General features: G+C 38.1%; 1 protein-coding gene across 20 annotated transcripts in view; it reads right to left on the reverse strand.

Moving 5' to 3' along the window:
• The window catches only part of MYT1L (myelin transcription factor 1 like), a 319,330-nt gene that overhangs the window by 57,689 nt on the left and 241,079 nt on the right, over nt 1–20,562 (reverse strand). For 10 of the 20 annotated variants that reach the window (XM_063330399.1, XM_063330401.1, XM_063330402.1 and 7 more), the window contains 7 exons: nt 19,288–19,395; nt 15,883–16,094; nt 9,724–9,971; nt 7,151–7,387; nt 5,291–5,412; nt 4,865–4,927; nt 4,298–4,366 (listed from right to left, as the gene is read on the reverse strand). In XM_063330399.1, coding sequence (XP_063186469.1) covers nt 4,298–4,366; nt 4,865–4,927; nt 5,291–5,412; nt 7,151–7,387; nt 9,724–9,971; nt 15,883–16,094; nt 19,288–19,395 — 1,059 coding nt within the window. The remainder of the gene's footprint in view (nt 1–4,297; nt 4,367–4,864; nt 4,928–5,290; nt 5,413–7,150; nt 7,388–9,723; nt 9,972–15,882; nt 16,095–19,287; nt 19,396–20,562) is intronic. The other 10 variants (XM_063330413.1, XM_063330411.1, XM_063330409.1 and 7 more) reach the window with 2 other exon arrangements.

The raw sequence follows: 20,562 nt of genomic DNA on the forward strand, positions 1-20,562 counted from the left end.
TTTTATAGTGTTTATAATTCTACAATGGGATTACAGTTTTGTAGTATCTGTAACTGTTAGAAAAACCTCCTATGAGAAGGAGTAAATAAGCGAAACTGATAAGGAAAGCCCCTGGGTAAGATTAAACTGGATTTAACTTATGAATATTTTAATATTGGTAGATGTCACTGGGTGGGCTGTTAATTGCTTTCCCATCATAGTTAAGTTTACTCATCAATACAGTGTCCCTAGGTCCTTTAAAAATTAGTTGCTTTTCACAAGTACTATAACCCAAATCTTAATGCTGGAGAAGTTTGGATTCTTGCCAGATATTAATTTCTTCAGAGACCCTTAAAGCTGTTGACCTCTTTTTTTTTTTTTTTTTTTTTCCAGCAGCAGTAACTGAGAATTAAAGCTGAAGAAATTCTGTTATTTGGAGACCATTGACCAGGCTGCGTAACCGCTTTGGTCTGCTGATGAACTATGCATAAAGACTCTCATGTTTCCACTTGAGCTTTGGGTGGAAGTGGAGAATTGTACAATCTGCACAGTAAACCTGAGCAAGAAGCCTTACAGAAGAGAAGCATGGGTGGTACGCAATAATTAGGCTGACCCTGGAACAATTTAATTGAAAGCTGCAACATTGTTATTCTAGGAGCCAGGAAATGTGGCTGATGGAATTTAAGGAGCCACAGCTACCAAAAGGCAACACAGTGAGCATAATTGTTAAGCAAAATAAACTTTTATCTAATTTTTCAGATTCTCATATTATTTTGTTCAGGAATATTATCTGAATTACATTCTTCATGAATATTATTTGAATTGTATGCTACTTTTTATTTCAGTTGGGGCTGAACAGGAATCAGCGTGTTAGCAAGACTCCAGTTAGGAAGCTGCATTATACATAGCTTGTGTGTGTTCCACAATGCACAGAAGCAGATCGCGGATTGGTAAAATATGATATAAAGGCTTTACCAGCACATATGCGATATTTGTTACATAAGCAATGCATGGCAAAGCCATAAAAGTATGAAATCTTTCCAAACTATGCAGTCCAAAAATACAATCCCTATGCTGCACCATCAATTCCTCTGTCGCACTCTCAATTGTTCTCTGTACCTCATGCATTAGAAAATTATTTGCCAGAAACTTTACAGAGGTTGAAATCTTTATGGATGACTGGAGACAATCACACTGAAAACCGGAACAAGGGAGAAGAGATGAAGAAGAGATGGGAAGGGTACAGACTGAAAGAGACAGGACAGAAGGGTTCTCAGCTTGGGATACGGGCAGAAAATCTGTATACATTTCTCTCTACAGCCTGGGGCAGGAGCCAAGGTTACTGATTCTCACTACTCTTCTGCTGTCAGCAAATATGTATGAAACACACCAGCAATGTTCCCCACCTCCTTCTGGTGCCAGTCCATGCAGAGTGTTATACCTTCTACTGCTCTTTGCTACCACAGTAGTTCAGGTGACCTATATAGCAGATATCAAAAGTTCCCGTGGTGGCTGGTGGCCTCACAGAGAGCCAGTAGGATCCCACATGATGGAATTTCTGCTTCTTTTCAGCTTGCTCTTTTAAAAAGCAAGGAAATTATACCCCCAAAACTCACACGCAGAAATATAACAGATGCAAACTAAGTACTTCACAGTTTAAAAATTCCAAAATCAAAATCACTTCTGTAGCTTTGGTTTAGATATTTCGTGCATATGCATTATCATTTACATGATCACATCTTCTTCCATGTTAGGCAGAGAACAAGAGCATAAATGAGAGCTCTATAAAGGATGCCACCACTCATAGGACTCCTACTTCCCTGCTTTCAAATATATGTGAGAAATGTGAAGATGCTTTATTTCTCTCTGTACCAATTTCAGTAGGATGGCTAAGAGGTAGAAGACAATAAAAATATAAATATGACGGAGGCAGGAGATGGACTGATTAGACGAGGAGCTTGAGATAGGGAGCAATGTAGGAAAAACAATGAAGGAAAACAGGATGGAGTGAATGGACCAAGTAGAAGCTGGGACTGATCAGAGTTTGGGGGGAGGAGAGAGGAGAGTCCCATGGCTGTTCTGGATCACTGGACTCTCTTCTGCTTTTTCTGTAGAGTTCATCCCTTTCCACAAATGGTCAATCACTCATCGTGTAGAACTGCTGAATGCCCACAGCTCCAAGCGAATTCAATGGCTACTTGGATTTGAACATACACAGTTCTCTACAATGTGAAGAACTCTGACAAAGCACATCCTAGAAGTCTCAAAACGGAGCAGTCAAAATTATATGCTTAAGTTTTCTGGCTTTAAAATGGGGACAATACCAACCTTGATTAGCTTCAGTGTGGATGAAAATTAATTAATTAATTTATAACCAAGATAAATTAATTAGGAAACACTCAGATGCAATGGTAGTGACAAATACGTGAGTGAATTAGTAGTTACATACTGAAAGTACAGCCTGAGAGAAGTGCAGTGAATAGCAGGCAGGGCCACACACGGGATAATGAGGAAAACAGAAGAAATTCATTAGTTGCTTATGTAGTGATTACTGTCTGCCCTGTGCAATGAATCACTTTGTTACCCTATGGAAAAATATGTGATCAGAAAATGAAGGATTGCCTTGTAATGAAAATGCAAGAGAGAACTGAGTTAAGTTAGCCTGCTTAAAATTCTGGCATTTCCTAACTTCTGAGTTCTCTAAACAGTTGCTATGTGTTCAACAGGTATGCAAAATGAATCATTTATGCTACATTCTAATTAAATAATAGCTGCTAAACCTAAAAATGTAACTTTAAATATGACTTAATCTTGTTTTCTTTGCTTAGGCAAAACTTGAGATAGGTAGAGAGAATGGCATGAGACAGGAATGGAGTCTCAAGTTTAAGTGATTTTTTATTTCTTCCTCATCTCTATTAGGTAGGCTTGACTGCATATGCTTGAGAAAGGCAGAGGAGATGGGATAATTCAGGAATACTTTCCTAACACAGGTGGAAATGTTATAAAGGGTTAAAGCAGCAATGGATGTGCTTAAAGTATTAATCATGCTGCCCCAAGAGTCTTCTCTGTGTTTTGTTTATGTAATTACAGTTCCTCAAACATCTACCACTTGACCCATCGCAAACCAAAATCCAGGTCTGAATCTGAGTTTCTCTGGGGTTATATGCCCATGTCTTACTCTGCTTAGACTTACATGTTTTCTCCAATCTCATTTATACCCCTTCCCCTTGCATATCACGTAGCCTTCTAGGAGCAGATACACCATCATGATCTAAACTGATCATGATCATTATTTTTGATTCGGTGGGTGGGAAATAAATTCTAAATTTTATACATATTTTTTGCATCTAGTGACTAGACTGGCTAAGACTAGAGAGCAATATTACTTCAGCAGCTTCCTTGTGCTTGCTTTCTTATCTTTCCTATGCTTTACATCAAGGTTTGTTTTTTTCATCAAGGTAGGTACTGAACTCCAGAAATGCTTTGTAAGGCACTCGTGTGGTAAAGACAGAATACTGCTTAGCATGGCGGCATAAGCTATCCATTCGTACTTTCCCTACCCAATTTTTCCGTATTACTTGTGAACGTCTTTCCATGTTAACCATAGTACCAACTCAGGAGTACCACTATCTCATAGCACTAACAAATGCTACAGTTCTTCCACACACAGAGTTGCAGTCGAGCATACAGTGCAAGAAGACAGATCAAAGCTAAGTCTCATGATTCTCTGACTTTGATTGCTCACAACTGTCACTCCAAAAAACCGAAAGGAATTGTAAAGAACGCATTTTAAGTAGGAGAATAACTAAGTCAACACTAAAAAACCATAGTCAAATGAGAAAATGCATTAAGCTGATAACAGTGATATAAACCTGGGGAAAATTATGCAAGTATTAGGGATAAACAAACTGTTTTCTCTCCGATCTGTGTCTGAGAAATTACAGCACTTTACTGGTTGTGTAATCAGAAGTATTCCATCAGTCTAATCGCATGAGAGTTTTCTGTTCTAACTAATAAAAACTCAAATGTTCAGAAAAAAAATGGATAGGAATTGAAACATTTAGATGAAATTCCAGAAGTTCTGAATTTTGTCCATCCCTATCACCTAATGAATACACAAAAGGAAATACTACATCAACAGACTTATGTATAGAACCAGCCTGTACGGAATTTCTAGAGATTTCAGCACATGTTCCAAGCAGGATCAATCCCTTCTGCAGCACCTCTCCAGGCAGTGTTTCTAATTTCTGATACGACTATACACAATTTGCAGTCAAATAAATATTTATAAAGAAAATATTTGTTCTTTATATCTTACTTGAGTTCTTGTGAGCTTGTGGCCAGCATACTTCGAATGCTTTTGTCAGCCAAGGGACAGCCAGATAAACTGTAAGACATGGCAGGACATACAAGTAAGTTAATCTTCTTATTAACTGAACACTCCCAAACAAACACAACATAAAAATTAAAAAGTAAAAGTTTGTAATGCAGAAAAGCGATGGGGCAAGTGCTGTAATATTGAATTTTGTAATATAGTTAACCCTCTGAATATATTTAGGTATCAACATTACTTCCAAAATGACATACCGTAAATGTTCTTTTTTGTTTGTTTGTTTCTCTAGGAACTAGTAAAATGTAACAAAAAATATTTGAGATTCCTGGGTTAACTACTTAAATGCTTAAGAATACTTTGGAAATTTTAGTAATCTATTTAAAAATAAAAGACGTTTATACAACACACAAATTAGCATGCTTTTAAGATCAACATATATTACTCAAAGGGTTAACACATAGTTCAACGTTTTACTTTGACAGCATTGTTGAGGTAAGCTGAAAACAATAAATTGAAAAGACAGAATCCACCATGAAAAAAATGAAGTCACACCTTCTATGTGAGGCGTAATTACCAGTCACATGACCACTCCCATCACACCCTGGTGTTGGACATCTGCCACCAAACAAAAACAAAAACAGCCAAAATAGTAAGTATGTTTAAAAAAAAAACTTTTAAAAGTTTCATTGTTTCCAGTTTAGCTGCAATGACTGCAAGGGGTTTTAAGCATCCTAATCGAAAAGCTGCAAAATGAACAGGTTTAAATGAAAATGGCGTCTCAATACAATATAGCATCATTAAGAACAAGCAAATACACATTAGCTTATCACTTTACTTAACTGGCAGTTTGAAACATTTATATGCTGCAAATGTTGCATGCTCATACTGCAAGGCGTATATGTACTTGTTTGTTTAAAGAAAGACAAAGAGAGAAAAGGTTAAAAGGAGAAAAATAATTTCACCTCACATTATGCTTACGTTATTAAATCCTTTTTGCTCTCTTTGCATTGAGGGTATTTGGGTTTAGGACTTGGGATTGTAACTTCACCAGGATACCTTCTTTCTTCAAGCGCCTCTTGGAAAGGATCCAAATCTTCTGGCTACAGGCAAATATATAAGCATTAGTTTCCAGTAGGTGAGGCTACAACTTACACAAAATAACGCAAAGCAGAGTCATCAGATGCTATCTCCATTTTTACCCTATTTTGCCAGAGAAAATTAATGAAATTATTTTATATTCCTTCACTTACTAAACCTTTAGATAATACTTGGATATTTTAATGAAGACTTCACCATATGTGGTATATATAGGTTATTTAATTAGGAAAGGAAAAAAAAAGGGCAAAACACAGCTTTTCTTATAGCTGTCATATGTTATTTTGTTTTAAAAGAATCAGTATTCTTTTCTAAAGTCACGGCAAAACAGAGGCAAGGGAAAAAATTACTAAATAAAGTATCTTATGCATCAAAAAGCTGTCTTAAATAACATTTTAACTGTTTAGAACATCTCAAAGAAGAAACAGGAGCAATTTCAACATCTGCACACAGAATCTCAATCTGGGGCAAACCTCAGTGGATCTGTCTGGCAAAATATAATTATATAATTTATAATTAACGTTACTGATGCATTCAGAAATCCAAAATCATCTATTTCAGGAACGAAGTGAGCAAGTGCATTGATTTCGCTATTCCTGCAGATGGTGCTATGAACACCACAGCAGAAATAGGAAGTTCTGCTTACTCTGAAAAAAATATGCTATACGCTCTGCTTTACCTCACATTTCCTTGATAGTGACAGATTTCCTCCTAACTGCAGTGAAATTAATAGCAAAACTGTAATTAACACCAGAGCTAGAATGCATTCAGTGTATGTAGTGAAAATGCCACTTTGTTATATGTTTCAAAGTTACTGGAAATAGTTTTATGTTTTAATTAAAATTGGCAAGAAATGTGCTACACACAAATGATTAGCCTAATTTTCTGTTATAAACCAAGAAAAAACAGAGAACAATCTCTGTAATTCTCCAAACGGCTAAACTGCATTGAGTGCAGCATCGTAAACTACCCAGTGGATAAGGTTGAAACCTGATGAACAAAACCAGTGACATTAAAACTTGTCAGCAGACCTCTTCAGTGTCCTGGCTGTTTTAAGTTTTGAAAAGTAAAATAAATTCACTAACTTATTCTCTTTATTTGCTTCCGCTGTTTAAAGGGTTTTGCTGTTGTCTTTGTATTATGAATTGAAAAGTAATACTTATTTTTTAATATCCCTTCTTTGTATTCTTTAAACAAAGTACTTCATTAATACAGGCCCTTTCACACGCAGAGCTATCAGGAGAGTATAAGTAATTTAGAAGAAGATTAGCTGAAATAGTTGAAAGCTTACGCTATACTCTGCTGCTTTTGTTTAAATTGATTTCCAAGTAATACATGCTTTCAAATACTCAGCACATCACTTATGGTTTTCAAATTCAGGAGAATATCTTGTCTTGAGACCTGATTATCCCAGCATTGCACAGTTATGTCAACTTGCTTATACAGGCAATGTAATCTGGATATAGTGAAACGTCTTCGCCGCAGAAAATATTTGTTACCAAGATGATGCTGTTAGAAAATATGATTCACATTCATGGTTCAAATGTTGTCTTACGGAACTTAGTCACAGATCAGATGTGTGCCAGCACGATACAGTCCTAAAGCAGCAGAAAGTCCTTTTTGTAGAAAACCGTCATTTTTATCACGTATTAATTTTGTTTCCTCTTTCCCTCCAAATTTCAGAAATTTAATGAATTACGAAAATCAGATTGCAAGGAGAACTAATAGATGAAAAAGACATACATTAATCTCTTTGGAATCATCTTCGTCTATCCTAGTGGGCTTCATTTTAGTGTAGTCCACTGGCAAGTCCCAGCAGTCACCCTCGTTCAGTTGGTAACACCGGTTATTCATCACAGCTTGCCGTTGCGGGGACATTGGCTCCAGTGGTGTCAAAATGGTACAGCAACCATCTCGCTGCCTCTGCTTGTTCATGCTCAGATCCAATGTTCCATTTTCATCGACTTCCATATCAGGATTCTGTCAAAATAAGAAAAATATTGTTAATACGGCTTCACACTAGCAAACTGTTACCTCTCTGTGTTCCTCAATCTGATTGCCTAGCAGAATGATAAAACGCTTTTCCATTCCTGTATAGATTGTAAGCATTGAGCCCCCTCCCACACATAGCATGATGCTGTTACACAACATTAATGCTGTTAAAGTAGATTTCTTCCTGAATGGCTAATCTGATGTTTGGAGGAAGAGGGGAGAGTCTTCAAAACCCCTCCTGCCAGCCAGCACACAGGTACAAAATTTGGAATGAAAAGGAGAAATCTCTAAAGATATTTTCTTGTCGTCATCTTTATGCTCTCTATTTATTCTGTGACAGGTGAGTGTCCATGAGGCAACATCTGCATAATTCTTGTTTCCTGACACCTATCTGGATGATTAGAGTAACAAAAACCAGCTAGCATCAAATAATCTTTGTTTCTTTGTTTATTTAACATTAACAGTCAATGCCTGAATAGGCAACGTCAGAAAATTAAACAGGGAGGTAGGGTACCAAAACAAGTCCTTTTGGATACCATTTGCCAATGAGGAAATACATTAAAATCTCACAGTTCCTTCCCTCCAGATGTAAAGGTACTAATATTTCATATATCTATCTTTATTATCAATAAATTTAGGTAGCGGAATAGTTGTGCCAATTTCTGTGGTGACTGCAGTACTGCAAAAAATAGGGTCACTGTGGGCCCTGACTTTCTTTTATAGAAACAAAAAAGGTTTGTCTATTATATTAGTTGAGGAGAAATAAGATAGCTTAAAATGAAGTCAAATTTTAAAAAGCTAAGGACAGATAATTTAAAAATGCCCAAGAGAATCCTTCATCTCTTCAAAAACGAAATGCTCCACAAGAAATTTGGTTCCAAAACTATTGTGAATGCGACTGACTCCTCATATGTCTGACGACTTTCTCTCCTCTGGACTAACAACAGAGCTGTAGAAAAGCACTGTGAATGCAAATCTCTCTGAATTACTGCCTTTTGTCAGAGCATATATCTAATTGCTGCTATCCTGCTAATTTAATTTAGAAAATAGTTATTTATCTTCTCAAATTCATTCTTTCAGTCTCAATACAGGGTGACACATTAGGAAAGAGGCCCCTTCTGGTTTTGAGACAGAATATTTTTAGCAGTGTATCCCAACCTCTTCCGTCGTGTTGGTATAGAGAACAACTGCATTTATTTACATGCCAGAAAGAGATTTCCCTCTTGAACAGCATTAATGAATTAATATACAAAGCAGCATCTGAAAACAAAGTCACTGGCCATTCTGCCTTAAATCGTGATTATTACTAATACCGACTGCTACAGGTTTAGTTTGTTATGAACGATCAAGGGGCTTTACACGATAAGGGGAAGAAAACCTTTGTCTATATGTAGAAGAACAGAACATGTCTGCCAGCTCAAAAGCTCTTCTATAAGCACAATAAAAATGTTTCCTCTGCACTGCATCTGTCTACTTAGCCATCTAGTGGCCTCCTGTAGGTAACACCGTACTATTTGCTGCTGCATATTACTCATTTCTTAATAGCTATCAGATTCGAAACTTAATGTTTATAATGAAAAAAAATATCTTTAGGTAAATCTTTAATGACTGTTAATAGTGCACCGTTTTTCTTTATATATAAAGCTTAACAACAAAAGCTCTTATTTGTATCTGTATAGCCATTTCATAATATACTGAGGCTGTATGAACATACAGAACATTAGTGACCCTGCACTACTGTTAAGCACATTTAAAGTCACCTGTACCGGAGGATTTGTTCATTTCAAATATAATATGCAGTGACTTAAGAACTGTGGTATCACAGACAGGCAAGAAATTATAACATACAACTAGCATAGATTTCTTTGTTCTAGGTCTTACAATCTTCGGTTCCGTTTGTGACTTTTAAATGAAAATACAACGCTAAATATTAATCCTTTCACAAAATGTATGAATCAGACTGTGCTTAGTAAAAAAATCGGTAGTGCAATTAATACCACTTGAGCAATCCAAACATCTTTTATAATTGTAGATCTCACAAGTAAGAGACAAATTAAAAAAAGGAGTACATGCCATCAGTATCATCACTTTATATACCGATCGGGATTTCCTGAGATACTTGTGAGCAGTTTGCATCTTTCTTTTTTTTTCCCCCTCCTCCCTGCTTTAGCAGAGCCACCAGATTATGTTAATTTTGAGGGAAAGGATAAAAAAAAAAAGAAAAAAAGCAAGATGTACTAAAGCTATTCTTCTACCTAACAGGGCCACAGAGCAAGTGCAGCAAAGAGAAATCTTCATCAACAAACAGAATTACTGATCTTTACCCTCGCACAGAGATCCTGAGGCTTAGTGGAGAGGTTCTGAGGCATCTCCCTGCAGCGAGTGGAGAGATTCAGAATAGCTGTAGCAGCCATGTGCGCTGCCTCCATGTCATGAGTATAGTCAAAGCTGCTCTTGCTGCAGGTGCTGCTGGCACTGCTGCCTCCACCACAACTCATGTTGCTGCTGCTGCTGGGGGCATAACTGCTCGTTGTGCTGCTGGTTGGGCTTGAATTCTTACAGTAGCGCTTAGCTGTGGGAAGAAATATGACAAGGATGACTCAAAAGAACGAGCATTCTGCATAAGCGAAGAGAAAAACAAACTGCTGGAGGTGAAATTTATAATGAGCAACAGTAACCGATGCAAAAAAAAAAAAAAAAAAAAAAAAAGCCGGCAATAAGAATGGTGGCTGTATTTCTTGATTTCTGCCTGTGACTTTTATATGCTACATATGTGAGTCTTTATGAAATAACCTCCTGTAAATATCTGCATGACATGATCATGAATCGTTCTGACAAACAGGCTGGATTTAGAAAACAATAAAAACACAGAAACACTGCTTTTACCCCACATATATAGTCATACAGAAGGCAGGATCTGCTCGGCTCATTCGTTTTTATTTATGAGGGACAACATAACACTATGGGACCTTTTCATATTTACATGAGGAAACTGTTAATTTGAGGCCTAGACTCCCCACAGCCACTGGAGATCAAGCCCGCTGTCAGGTCTCTGGCCCACAGTGCTACCCCTATGTCCGCAAACACCCCATGCTTCCTAAAAGGTTTCTTCTTCCCCCATCAGAGGCAAATATTACAACACTGGCCATCGGAAAGGAGAGGAACACGATGGGATAAGAAAGGTGGTGGTCACGCGTGAGCTTTACCGTGGCTTGCACAAAGGCAGAAGCAGTGGCTGTGCAGATGGAAACAGATAGAAGTGAAACGTCCCCACCTTCAAACAACCCGAGCACCTACAGCTCTCCGCAAAAGCAATGAGGACCAAAGCCGCCCTTTGCTGCTCACGCCGAGGACAGTGGCACCCAGCTGTACTCTGACCCACGGACGCCGTGAGCGGTCACAGAAGAGCTGAGGCACTGACAACCCCCCCGTCCAGCCTGTCTGAATACAAGGCAGCACCATCGCTGCTTTTAAGGAAACATTCCTCGCAGACAAAAGTATTATAGCAATAATGCAAAACAGCCCCCTCAGCCCACTAATTTCTTCAACCCTCTCCCCAAATAAGGTTGTTTAAAAGTGCTTATACAAAATGCAAGAAAGTGTCAGCTTGTCTCCTAAATCTAAAAGTTTATAAATTTTCATTAAAAAAAATGAAAGTCAAGGTCATACATACATGCATATTACAGCAACTACTTCCCCTTAAGATGGAAATGTATACTGCAGAGATCATCCCATATAGCACAGTGCAACAATAACCAACTAGCATGCTGATTAGAGAGCTATACAAAAAAGGTCAGGCCCTAGCTAGAGCTCTTCCGTGACGGGCTCCATTTAAATGCCAGACTCTTCAGGTGTATTTGTCTGAGCAGACGTACATACAATAATCTGCTCCCATGAGCACAGCCCATTTGTGAACCACAGGCTGCTCTGGTAGGCAGGCAGGGTTCAAAAGAAGAATCTGAAAGCAAAATACCTCTGCTAGAGCTTATGTCATCTTCCTTTCTCTAAAAAACTGAAAAAAAAATCATGGCGTTATTTTTACTGTAAAGGAAATAGCGTTTCACTTAATTCATAACAGATGGAGTTTTCTCAGGAAAGCCACATAATGCACAGGGTGTGATTTTTTTTTAAGTGAAGTGAATGCTAAACATTCATCACATTTCTTTGTTTTGAACACATAGTAGCACTACTCTAGCAGGGTATCCACTAATAATAAACCTGTGAACTATTTCTCAAGAGTTTCATTATTAATATAGTAGTCAGTGGTGGTCATTAAAAATTCAGCATTTATCCATTGTTAGTTTGTAACAGTATCCAAGACACACATGAATTTTCCTATACTTAAGGAAGGAAATAATTGCATAATTCAGTTTCTACTGTGTTAACACAGCAAGCACCCTGTACCACTGAACTTGTCAAATTAGAAATATCTTTCAAAATTCACATGAGCAAATAAGACTTCTGTCACTTGCAAAAAATGTTAGTCTTGTTATAGCAGGTCACATTTAGACAGACGTAAGAGACATACTACGTGGGAAATTATATATATGAGAAGGTGTGCTATCAAAAGGGAGGGCAAGAGTCAGCTTTATACATTGGACTAACCATCAGAAAGTCATGCAGGCTCTGATATGGACTCCTCTGTGGCCTTGGTCAAACTATATTATCCCTCGAACTAATTTTCTCTATAAATAGAAAGTTGCTTCTAAAATTTAGTTGTGTTGTGATTCACTCGCAAAGCACTTTTAAGGTGTAAAGTGCTATAAGCATGCTACGCAATTATTAGCTTTTAGATTACCAATATTTTTGGCAAAACTCACTTACAGAGAAATGGCCATGGTTATTTTAACTTTACTGTAGCTGTACATTTTAAGATGAGTCACATAAGCTGGACTGTTCATTTCACGTTAGCTTTTCAGGAGAAACAAAGATCATTAATTTATAGTGAACTAAATCAAGTTGATCTCTAATGAAGGGAAAACTGCATTGTTTCAATACCAGATAATTCTGCTTGATATACCGCTCAACCCTGTGGCGCCAGGTTTTGGAAACTCTGCAGTCCACCTATGCTTCGTGACCCGGAGTGAAACCAAATGTGGAGAACACCTTGCCCATTAAATAACAGACATGGGTCTAACCAGCTGCATACCCAAACTGTCCTCCCATCAGACATGCCTAAGGGCTGATTACAAAGAACCTCTCAAAGTCTACAGGCTCCTCTCGCTAATTAACAATGTAGGACTGGGAGAGATCTCAACAATGTAAAGGACCAAAGGAAGACATCTGGAGTGGAATTAAATTCTGCCCAGGCACCTTCATCCCCAGTATTGCCAAAATACTGAATGTGTTATGTAAACTAATTACAGTTTCAACACTTTTTCTGACTTGCACAATAAGAGATTCATCTCATCTAACTTCAGATATCTGACCTAGTCATTATAGGCTTCCTATAAAGGTAGTGGAAAAAAATAGGAACTTTCAGGTAATGATTCACCTGAGTGGTTTTAAATAAGTATTTCAAGAGGGGCTGAATTGAATCAGAGAAGTGTCTATCTTTCTCCTTGGATCTGAAAGTGGTGACAAGCTCAGATGTAGGTGCTGATGTTATAAAAGTCTAGATATCGTCAGAAGAATCCCACTCCTAACATTTCCTCAGTGTTTTGATGGAAGGACCCAGGACTATTGGTGGAATGAGAGGAGCTCCTGCCATCACCTGAGCAATGGAAAGAGTTGCTGTCTCCTCTGCCTGCCGTGTCCAGCTGTTCTAATCTCTATTGCTGTATACCATAAGCTCAACATCCAATACACTATGAAACTGGTTTCAAAGGAAAAACAAGCCCACAAACACAAGATTTCTCAAGAATTATCAGAGCATCCTACCCCACAGTACAAAGTATCCATTTTCTGTTTGGTTTTTACTAAAGCTTGCTGGGGAAAAAATCAAGAAAACAATCCAAAGGAGCTATTTATGTTCATGTCACTCACAGTCATACTCTTATGGAACATATAATCCCTTTCTCTGATGATGAAAATACAGTGCTAACTTACAATTAAAAAGGACTGAGACATGAAGTTATTGGTTTTTCATATCCTTAGACTATTTGGCTCATCTTATACATTCAGAAAAACTGAAGTGCTGTTTACTTGCAAGATGCCCCAAAATCCTAGGCTTACTTTCGGGTTTTTCAGATTGGCTTTCCTTAACTAAATCTGCTTGTATATAAACGTGTTTGCTGACACATATAACAGATGTGCACTCTGTACCTCTATAATGGCTATAGTAGCAATAATTAATTAGGTTTTTTTACACAAAAATATGAAATCACCGAAAAATACTGCAGTTTTTTGAGGAAAAGCGGCTCTCTTACGAGAAGAGCCTCTTCCTGAAATCTCATTCATATTCAGTTATTTACAACAACTGTCAGCAAAACCCTTGTCCCACTGAAAGTCAGTGCCAAAACTTTGTCCAATTTCAGTGTACCCAGGATTTCACTTCATCGTTCTATGAATTTAGCTGATTTTCCTGAGGAACTTCGGAAAACCTTTGCCAATTTAAGCCAAATATGACAGAGTCATTATGGCATATGAACGATATGTGAATCCTAAAGGTTTCATGAAAATCACTGATAGGGTACAAATTAGGTCCCCTCTTTGGGACCACGTCAGTGTGCCTGTCTGGCCAACCAGCACACACATCACGTGGAACCAGGTACAGCATCTGCCGTCTCCTGCAGAGCCAGGAGTATGCAACAAATCCATAGAGAATTAGCAAACAACCTGTTCCAGCTATAATGGGCTTCAGCTGTTCTGAGTACACAAGAACCATGTATACTTGCTCTACCAGCATGAATCACACATATACCTTGTCCCTCAGCCCCCTCTGGCTCAGAGCAGTGAAACAACCTAGTCCCAATCTTATCTCCAAGTCAAATACCTATTCATATCAAAGGAAGATGAGTGTGCATAAAGACAGTGACCTATATCACCTTAGCCTTTCACTATTTAAGGCCACTGTTAAACTTGTGTTTAATGTTACATGTATTTTCTAGTTCTGGTGCCTTGGGAAAGAAGGTGGAGTTTGTAATTATTTGCTGAAAAGGGTGTCTTAAATGGGAAAAATATATATCAGTTGCCTTACGCATCAGTAAATTGATCTGAAAATACGCATGCCCACAGAATCCCCAGCAATACTCTGATTATTTCCTTTCTGCAAGAGTAGACAGAGCATACACACAACAGTTAATACCTCATTTGCCTTATATTAACATACACTCATTAGCTTACTAACCACAGTAAGAGTTAGGGCTTTGCCTTTAATAATGTTCAAGCCCTTATTATGATACAGGTAAACAAGATGAGTGTATGAGAGAAGAAGAAAGGGCACTTTTACTCAAAAATATGTTGCCTTTCACAACCCTTCTCCTTTCTGCTGTAGTGCAAGAACATGCCTGTTGATTCTATGAGAAAGCAAAATAACAAAAATACCAGAAATATGAAGGCAAGAGCTGTAGCAATTTTCCCTTTCTCCACTTACCCACTTTTGAATGTCAGAGTCTGTATTCAGGCAACAGCATAAATTGTTCTATCTAGTATATTTATTTCTGTTTTCCTAAACAAAAATCTGACACCTGCCTGAAATTTCCTATGGTAGTCAGTGAATAGTATCAAATATTTAAACCAAAAAATAAATTGTTAACATTCAAAAAAAAAGAAAAAAAAAAGAGAAGAAAAGTTAAAGGCACAGTTTGTTTTTTACATATATATGTGTATATATACACACACCCACACATAATATATATATACACACATAATTGTATTGGTCTGAAAAATTCCTGATGTCCTCAAAACCCTCAATCCAAATCTTCCTTCATTATCCTGCAGTTCATTTTCCTCCCCCTAATAAAAATCCTCTTGCCTGACAGACCCCATCCATTGTCTCCTCCTGAACTGAAGCCACTTTCAGCCTGCTCCTAAATATGCTACTTATGTTAGACTTTCAAGAGAATTCAACAGGTGTATTCATGAGGACAAAATGAGAAGAAATGCCTCATTAAATAAGTAGCAGTGATTTCTGAAGTGCAATGAGATCCAGGTTTTCTACTTCCATATCCCCACAGAGGGAGTATGTTATCTTTATGGGTTGCTTGAACTACCGTGTGGAAGCGAGAATCCTAATGTGACCCTTGAGGCCAGGTCTCCCAGATAGCAACATAAAGACTAGCTCTATTACTTAGCTTTTATTGCGACCTCAACACATCCCAGGAGCTTAATAGCTGGAGATGTTCACAGTGCAACAATCCTGAAGCAAGCACCGTATAAAACAACGCTTTTCAAGAAGGCCTTTAAAATAGCTTACACATGACAGCATTCCTCATAATACTATATGAACATGAAAACATGTCTCATTGGTATGATGGTTACATATACAACAACACGATTAACTGCAAACTTGTCTCTCATGTATAAGAGTGTGCACCTCCTACCATCATATCCTTTGGGGGATATATCCCTGGATTGCACCTTGGGAGCTATGGCTCTCTTGCCATAGGCATGGTTGTCATAACTGTTATATTCAAACGAAGTCTTAGAGTATTTCTCTAGTTCCTTGGCCAAGTTGGAGCGGGGTGTGGTGGTGGGGACATTGTTTCTGTAGCCATACTGAGGGATCTCCAATTGCTTAACAAAGCACATGGGCCTAGAAATTAAAGATATGTAAAGTTTGTTAGATGCAGTTCAGTTTACTGTGTCTGTGCATAATTTATAGTTCAGATTAGAAAATCTTAGTTATTTCTTGTACTCAAGAGACAGCAATATATTATTGCATTTTCTTAGTTTGGTTATTTTCAGCAGACAAACAATATATATTTTTTTGAACAAAGCCTAGACAAAATTAATTCTAATACCACTAAATGTATCCTGTAGCTAAAAGTATTTTAAAATTCTGTTTTAAAATACTTCAGGGTTTCCCTTTCCCCATGTAATTGCATCACATAGCAAACATTTTCTCTTTTGGGAGATGAATTAAAGAGGGGCAAGCAGACTGACAGAAGTAGTTCGGACAAATTCCTTTAAATGTCAAAAGGGAAAAATAGCACTGGAAGTTCCACTTCATTAATGGAGTTTCCCCTGAATTTCTTTTAACAGAGTTGTATGCAGTTTTCCTGTATGCTTTACAAAGGAGCTAATCCTGTTTCACCCCTCAATATACAAATCCACGTTCATCTTGAGAAATACACAGGAGAGTCTCACAATCTCTGTTGACTTTGAGCTGCTGCCTCGCAGACCCTGCTCACCCTTAAATGCAAGGTTCTGCCAGGAGCTGCGATTTCAGATACACAGATAGACACCTCAAGGAAGGTCCTGTGAATGAATACAGAATAAAACTGCACCAGCTAAATTGCTTTTTTGCTTAGGATCAGGGAGGACAGTCAGGAGAAGCCCCGAGTGATCTCATTCGGCCATTGGAGAAACTTGTGAAATGTCAGTGAAAGAATGCTGCCGTGAACTCCTCCACTGTCACACTATCTTCTGCATGTGGACACAGAAGTCATCAGCTCTCCAAGCAGGTAAATGAAGGTCAGACCCTGCAAACCTTACCTATATAAGAAAGTGTTATATGACTGGGTCATAGCGAGCAAATGCTACACAGTGCTGCATGTCTACCTACTGTGTTTAGCAGGAGGTAAAGATGATGAACAGCACACCTGAGGTGCTTCTGCTGGAATCAAGAATCATATAATCAAGTCTTTTTTTCTTTTTTTTCTTTACTGCATTTATAACCAGAAGAAATGGAAGGAACATTCATAGGAACATGAATTCAGTCAAGACCAGAAGTATCATCATGCTGACTGACAAAATGGAATGTGATAAATAGTAAGAAACGGACTTTGAATATTATGTTTTTCTGAATGAATTAATTTTCATAGAATTTAGTCAGGATATTTATGTAAAGATCACCCAAGAAATCGTATTAGTCATACTATTGCCTTTGATTTATGTATGCTCGTTCCTTTAGACACTTATTCCTCACAAAATACAGTGGGCTCATTTATACAATGAGCTGATATGAATAATATTTTGATCCTGTCTCAAAATAATCATATTTAGCTAAAAAAATGCAATTCAGATCCTGTACATTCAATGCAAATCCAAAATTTCTGTGGATCACAAGTCCTATGAATTTGATTTCTTTTCAAATAAGAAATTTTAAATGCAGGTGGGATGGAAACTGAGATGAAGACAAATATTCAAGATTTCCTCTTAGAACATCCCTGTCTGCCCATCAGTTGCCTGCATGCAAATATTATAAATAGCTCCCAAGTTCTTCATCTTAAATACTTCAATGACTTAAAGGTAAAAGGGAAGCAGGAGACAAGATGAAAGCATTATTTGAGTTGTCTATAAAACCTGAAATACAGGGCAGGCTCACAAGCAAAGTTAAGATTGCAGCACAACTTCCTAGGGAGTTTGCCAGCAAACCGGATGCTGCTTTTGAGCAGTTGCCTTCTTTGTATGGCATCTGACTTCAGTGGCTTCCCTCTAATGAGCAGTGGTAAAAGTCACTGCGTTTTTGATCTGTCTTTTTCCATGAAGTGAGAAACTCTGTTATTCCCTCAAAGGGTGTTTTTTATTAATAGGTTTTGAAGAACCCTTCTCTAAGAAAACTGTCTGGGATGCTGTATGAAAAATTGTACAATCTGAAACAGGGACTGTTAAGCTAAAGCCCATTAGAAACAATCTGAGGAAGGAAAACAAAGTCAACAGGCATGACAAAAAGTCTTCTGTAGATGTGAACCGTAACTCTGTGTTCTTAGCTCTATGCAAAGAGTGGTTTTTGAAAAGACCATCAAGATCAGATGAAGTTTTAAGAGAATATCCAAAGAATGATGTTGATAATACAGTAGAAAACCTTCATTTTAAGGAGCCCTATTTGAAATCTAGAAGACAGCTGAATACTAAGAAACCTATGGGATAAGGAGGAAATTGTGGGAACTAAAGCTGCGGCACTTCCTCCACGCTCTTCAAGGCAGCTGGGAGGGATGTACCTATCCCAGCCCACAGATATCGCAGTATCCATGGAGAAATTCTGCAGCTCTTGGGGCATCATCAGCATAAGGCTGGCACAATCATGCAGAAGTCTAGTTCCTTTACGTGTATCCTTCACCCCTCAGCTCCTTGGAAATAGTATTTTTTCCACCCACATATCTCAAAAGAGGAGACAATAGCACAACGCTGGATACAGCTTTGGATAAATGCAGAATCCTATATGGATGAAGATAAGGGGTATAATTATGTCATATTGGTTCAAGGTCCTTCACGTAAGAAAATTTAGGATGATTTTCCTTTCTTTCCATCCTTCCTGGCAGTGAGTCGGGGAACACAGACAGGAACAAAGAACTAAGCCTGACCTTATTTTGGAATTTAAGCTATACCTGGCATTTTTCCAAGTGTCCTGCCAAAAGGTGTACTATCAGTTTGGTAATGTAAATAGGGCTTCTGGTTTAATTTAAACTGATATTTACTAGTAAAAGCCTGCTGAAAAAACCAAGACTTACCGGTAAATATTAGTTTATTCCCAAAAGATACCAACTTTTTTCACATTGTTCTTAGACTTTGCACTCCAGCAGTCATCTTTACACCAAACAATGCCTAAGACAAAAATGAGCTTTTCAGCTTTACATGTATTTGCCAAAATAATTACCAACCCTCCCCCACGTAAATTGATTGGGAAATATACACTGTGAGAATTGGATCCAGAAGCCCTAATTCTAACTCTTCTTTAAAGGAGATATATATGTATATACAACGTATATAAATATAAATTCTCAGATTAGGTGAATGTGTGATGAATTCTGCATAATAATAAGTATTATAGTGATTTCTAATACCTTAAAACCCGATCTGATGCCTGGTTTGATTTTGACACATCACAGTTCTGATGCTTCTCTTGAGCTTTAGCCAGTTTCTCTGCTGCAGCAATAGGACATCCAGAGAGGCTGCAATTACAGAAAGGAAATTTAATTGTCTTGTCCTGCGTAGTTTCACATTATAGCACTGATCCAATTACTCCTTCTCCTCCTTAGCCAGCATCAGGAAGAATCTGAAGGAAAAGAGTTTCCAAAAGCTTTTTGGTCATATGTAGTTTCTCTAGGACAGGCTAGACTTCCTTTCTTCTGCTTTCAAAGTTGCATGGTAGATCTTACACCTGCTCTTCTCTGACTGTATGTGGGTAGATTATTCATGGATGTCAGCCAGTGAACATACCAGTAGGAGAGGAGAATATAAACTGGAATCTACTGTGCAGCTCTGCTAGCAGACTTGTGACCTTTACGCATCTACAAACGTTGCCAATGAAATGGCTCCTGAAGATGATTAAATGACACCACAATATAGGCCAAATCTTGCACTGCTTCACACCTCATTCAGTTCCATTAAATCCAATCTTTTTGCAAGGCATATAAATGAGTGCAAAATTTGGCCTTGGGTCTCGAAGTCTACATCTCAACTACGTTATACTTAGTGTTTGGTCATGAATTTCAGCCACTAAAGTGTGTCTTCTAACAGTAGATGATGTAACATGAAAAGAACTTCTGCACTTGAATTGAAATTCAATTAAATTTGCAAAGGCCGAACTATTATTGAAGTGACAATAAAAAGCCTGATTCTTCTGGAAAAGATTTACAACAGGGAAAAATAAATATATTGATGCCAGCAGATGGTGCTCTTAGTGAAGCTGTAAAAACCTGTGACCTGACAATGGAGGGGGTCCTTTCCCTGTCATAGTCTATTGCGTGCTTATGTGACCGCAGCTCTCTGTGTTCTCCACAAGAAAAGAAATTAAAATGAAAGGCAAATCAGTGCATTCCCAGATGTTCCCTTCTCTACAGGAAATAAGGGGGGGAAAAAAAAAAGAGTAAAAAAAAAAGTGAAGCAGAGCAAAATGCCCCAAAAGCTGCAGAAAGAGGCGAGCACAGACTGCAGACTGCTCCCCCCAGCCCTCCCTTGCTGCCCTACTTCTGCAGAGGGGAGAGGGGGCTCTGTGCGGTTTTGGAGTCGTGCCAGAGGGCAGCTGCGCTCCGCTGACACGCTCTTCTTCAGACACCTCAAATATTCTAGCAGATATTCAACCAGAAGTGAATGCTGCTTCAAGCAGCAGTAATTCC

This window comes from Chroicocephalus ridibundus, chromosome 3 (assembly GCF_963924245.1).
Source record: "Chroicocephalus ridibundus chromosome 3, bChrRid1.1, whole genome shotgun sequence".
NCBI classification, from domain to species: Eukaryota; Metazoa; Chordata; class Aves; order Charadriiformes; family Laridae; genus Chroicocephalus; species Chroicocephalus ridibundus.